At 37.3% G+C, this 4349-nt stretch overlaps 1 protein-coding gene across 11 annotated transcripts in view; it reads left to right on the top strand.

The window, feature by feature from the left end:
- The window catches only part of LOC106870442 (dedicator of cytokinesis protein 3), a 274705-nt gene that overhangs the window by 211789 nt on the left and 58567 nt on the right, over window positions 1–4349 (top strand). For all 11 annotated transcript variants that reach the window (XM_014916529.1, XM_014916531.1, XM_014916528.1 and 8 more), the window contains 2 exons: window positions 3098–3158; window positions 3779–4021. In XM_014916529.1, coding sequence (XP_014772015.1) covers window positions 3098–3158; window positions 3779–4021 — 304 coding nt within the window. The remainder of the gene's footprint in view (window positions 1–3097; window positions 3159–3778; window positions 4022–4349) is intronic.

Here is a 4349-nt window from a genome sequence, read left to right as displayed (position 1 = left end):
ACATATATATATACATACACACAAAACATGCATACATATACACATACATGCACACATATATATACACACACACATACATACATTTATGTATGCATAAGGCACAGGCATGGCTGTATGGGAAGAAGCTTGCTTCCCAACCACATGGTTCTGGGTTCAGCCCCACTGCATGGCACCTTGGGCAAGTGTCTTCTACTATAGCCCTTGGGCCAACCAAAGCCTTGTGAGTGGATTTGGTTGACAGAAACTGAAAGAAACCCATTGTGTGTGTGTGTGTGTGTGTTTGTGTGTATGTTTTGTGTCTGCTAGATTAAAGGGATGTAAATACACCAACACCGGTTGTCAAGTAGTTGTAGGGGACACACACATACATGATGGGCTTTTTTCAATTTCTGTCTACCAAATCCACTCAAAACTTTGGTTAGCCCAAGGCTATAAAAGAAGACACTTGCCCAAGATGCCACACAGTGGATCTGAACCCAGAACCATATGGTTCGGAAGCAAACTTCTTACCGCACAGCCATGCAATGTCCTCCCTATATTCTCAGGTTAATTATACAATGCGTTCTCCATTGGTGTGGCCACTTTGAGCACTTCTGTTTTTAATGACCGAATGAACTTCACCAAACTGACCAACTCTAATGAAAGTCTGATGGTGGCAGCTGAACACTTCCATTGAACATCCTCCCCCCTCCCACTTCAGCTTCTGATATCAAACTCTGACTGGTGACCTTCTCAAGAGGTTCTAAAGATTAGTCATAAAGCAACTGTGTCTGGCAAAGTCTTTTAGATCTTAACACAAAACAAGAAACAGAAATAAAGGAAGGAAAGAGTAAATTGTGCTGCTTGTTTGGTGCTGAAGAAAAAAAACTTTTTTTTTTGTCTTTTACTTGTTTCAGTTGTTGGACTGTGGCCATGCTGGGGCACCACCTCAAAAGGTCTTAGTCGAACATATCACCCTTAGCCATGCAGTATTTTATTTTTTTTTCTTGAAGTCTAGCACTTATTCTATTAGTCTCTTTTGCCAAATTGCTAAGTTATAGGGATGTAAACAAACCCATGCCAGTTGTCAAGTGGTGGTAGCGCGAGTGACAAACACACACACACACACTACAGGCTTCCACACAGTTCCCGTCTACTAAATTCACTCTCAAAGCATTGGTTCATCCAGTGCTACTCTTGCCCAAGGTGCTATAGAGTGGATTTGAACTTGAAACACATGGTCGAGAAGCAATCTTCTTAACCACACAGCCATGACTGCATCCATAATGAAGAAATTTTGAGAAAGAGGGTATAAACAGCTGTGTGGTTTGATTTTTACAATTTTCTTTATCTTTTAATATTAAGTACACTCATATTTAATATGCTGTGAATTGTGATGAGTAAATTAAAGCCCTGATATAGGATATATAGACTTTTATCATCTCATAGTCCAGTGGTTCTCAACCAGAGCCCATATATGGCCCTCAGGGGTCCATACATGATTTTGTCGTTAAAATTTATGTGTAGTAAATTAGTTACGCTTCCCCAATATACAAAGTATTTTAACAATTCTTTTTTATGCAATTCCTAATAATATTTGATTATAAAAACATAATGAGTTTTTAAACATCAAATGGCTATGAGGGTCCATCTGAGTGAAGCCAGAATCAAAGGAGTCCAGAGGGGAAAAAATGGTTGAGAACCACTGGTCTGGTACCAGCCAAGCAGCTCCTTTACTGCAAGAAACCGATTGTGCTCTAGAACCTTCTCTCTTACTTAACCCTTTTGTTACTGTATTTATTTTGAGATGCTCTGTGTTTCTTTCAATTATTTTAAATATCACAAAGAATTTAGTAAAATAGTTTAGTTATCATTAAGCTAGTGTTAGGAACATAAATTGTGACTAAGGTTTGGTGGAAGATTTTAATTCCAAACTTTTGAAAACAAGACATTTGTACACAGAGCCAGAGCCGGTTTCAGCCAGGTTGATATCAAAAGGGTTAAGAATTGTTTTTCTATTATATATTTTAACCCTTTTCTTACCATATTTCTGTTCTTCTTTCAATTACTTTAATTATAACAAAGAATTTAGTAAAATAACTTAGTTATCATTAAGCTAGTGTTAGGAACATGAATTATGACTAAGGTTTGGTGGAAAATTTTAATTCAAAACTTATGAAAACAAGACATTTGTACTCAGAGCCAGAGGAGAGGTTTCAACCGAGTTGGTAATGAAAGGGTTAATATTTCATTTCTTGACTTAAAAGCTGCTTCTCTTGGAGGTTCATAGTCTTGTAAGCTGCATCGTGATCCTACTAGTGCTGGTACAATGAAAACAAATAAAGCACCCGATATATGCTGTCATTAGGAAGGACATCAAGCTGTAGAAACTATGCCAAAGCTGACATTGGATTGTGATCCATTGGATCCTGTCAAACCATTCAATCCATGCCAGCATGGAACATGGATTTTAAATAATCTTGATTAATAGACCACATAAAAGACTTAAACCACCCACTCTCAGTGTCTCTGACAGCAATATGCCTTATAAACTGATTTCTCTCCTCCAGACCCAGTCAACTTTCACTCATTCTTTGTTATCCCTTTCAACTCACTAATAAGTACTGTTAGTCCCAAATAACTCTATTAGCATTAAACCTTTAGAAATGGCTTTTGTAATCCCAGTTACCATGCATTTCATCATTTGTGTGTGTATTAATGCATAAATAGTGATGCACACACACACACACACACACACAGTTACCCATTTGTTACCATATTTTTGTTGAAACAACTTTGTCATTATTAATGTGGTGTTTGGAACATAAATAAACCAACATGAAATTTTGATGGAATATTTCAATTTGGTTCACTTTAAAACAGGAAGTTTGTAAGATAGAACCAAGTGTGATCTTTGGTCGGTTGGTATGAAAAGAGGTAATTAAACAGTCACTGAAACATTTGGTAGCTTATTAAATGTTGTGTTTGTGTAGGTTAACAGTGTGTCAAGTTAGGAACACTGTAATACACCTCTTCCCCCAAGAGAGTTTTAAGGCCATCCTGTAGCCTCCATTGTGGTTGTTCTTTATCAATGTTTCTCTTTTTCTTTTTTTTTTAGGCAGTACATTGACAAAGAGGATAACAAAGATAAACGAATGCATTGTACCTATAATATTCTTGTAAGTATGTTTTTATTGTAACTGTTTGTGTGTGTGTGTGTGTGTGTGTGTGTGGTTCTGTTTAAAAAGTAGAACAGCTAACAATGAGGAGGAAATCTACAAAACACAAATGACGTGCCTGTTATCATCATCATCATCTTTTAACACCCCTTTTCCATGCTGGCAAGGGTTGGACACTTTGACAGGAACTGTCAAATCAGGGAGCTGCACCAGGAGGCTCCATTTGTCTGTATTTTGGCATGGTTTCTACAGCTGGATGCCCTTCCTAATGCCAACCACTTTACAATGTACTGGCTACTTTTAACATGGCACCAACACGGGTGCTTTTATGTGGCACCAGCAGGGTTGTTAAGTAACTTGCAAGACAATGCCTTTTCAACTAAGAGAGCGGATGGAATTGAGAAACACAAAAATCAGTTGGTTAATTCCTTATTCTAGAATTAATTCCTTATTCTAGAATTAATTCCTTATTCTAGAATTAATTCCTTATTCTAGAATTAATTCCTTATTCTAGAATTAATTCCTTTTAAAAATAATCTATCTTTGGCAAATAAACTATTTTATTTTTCAAATTTAACTGAATTTAATGTTTTTTTTTTTTTGTTTTTCTCTGATTCTAGAATTTTTACAAAACTGAGGTGAACAAAGAAGAGCTTTATATTCGATATATTCACAAGTTATATGAACTGCATCTCAACACGGATAGTTTTGTGGAGGCTGGACTCACACTCCAGCTCTACTCAAGTTTACTGGACTGGACAGAGAACCCTCTGCCAACTGAGATAAATTACCACTCAGAGCTCCAGTGGGAACGTAAAGAGAGACTCTACTTGGACATCATTGATTGTTTTGATAAGGGGAAGGTAAGAAACTCTCTCTCTCACTTTAGCCCTCTCTCTTACAGTCTCTCTTTGTCTCTCTCTCATTACCTTACTCTTTCTCTCTCTCTGTGTAAAATACAACACACTACAATGACACAAACCCATCAACAATTTCAAGGATGTTAGTCAAAAGGACCCTGGAATGATAAGCGACAAAGCTGGTGTCAGCCTGCTTTGAACCCAGAATTCAGAGAACCACAAGAAATCCTGCAACACATTCTTCTGTCTCTCTTACAATTCTACCAGCCTTCTTCACTTTCCTCCTTACCTCTTACCCCTCTCCCTCTCTCTTTGCTCTCCCCTCCTTTTC

The sequence above is a fragment of the Octopus bimaculoides genome, chromosome 6 (genome assembly GCF_001194135.2).
Source record: "Octopus bimaculoides isolate UCB-OBI-ISO-001 chromosome 6, ASM119413v2, whole genome shotgun sequence".
Classification (NCBI taxonomy): domain Eukaryota; kingdom Metazoa; phylum Mollusca; class Cephalopoda; order Octopoda; family Octopodidae; genus Octopus; species Octopus bimaculoides.
The sequence above is the reverse complement of the archived record's forward strand: the minus strand, read 5'-3'. Positions and strand labels throughout refer to the sequence as shown.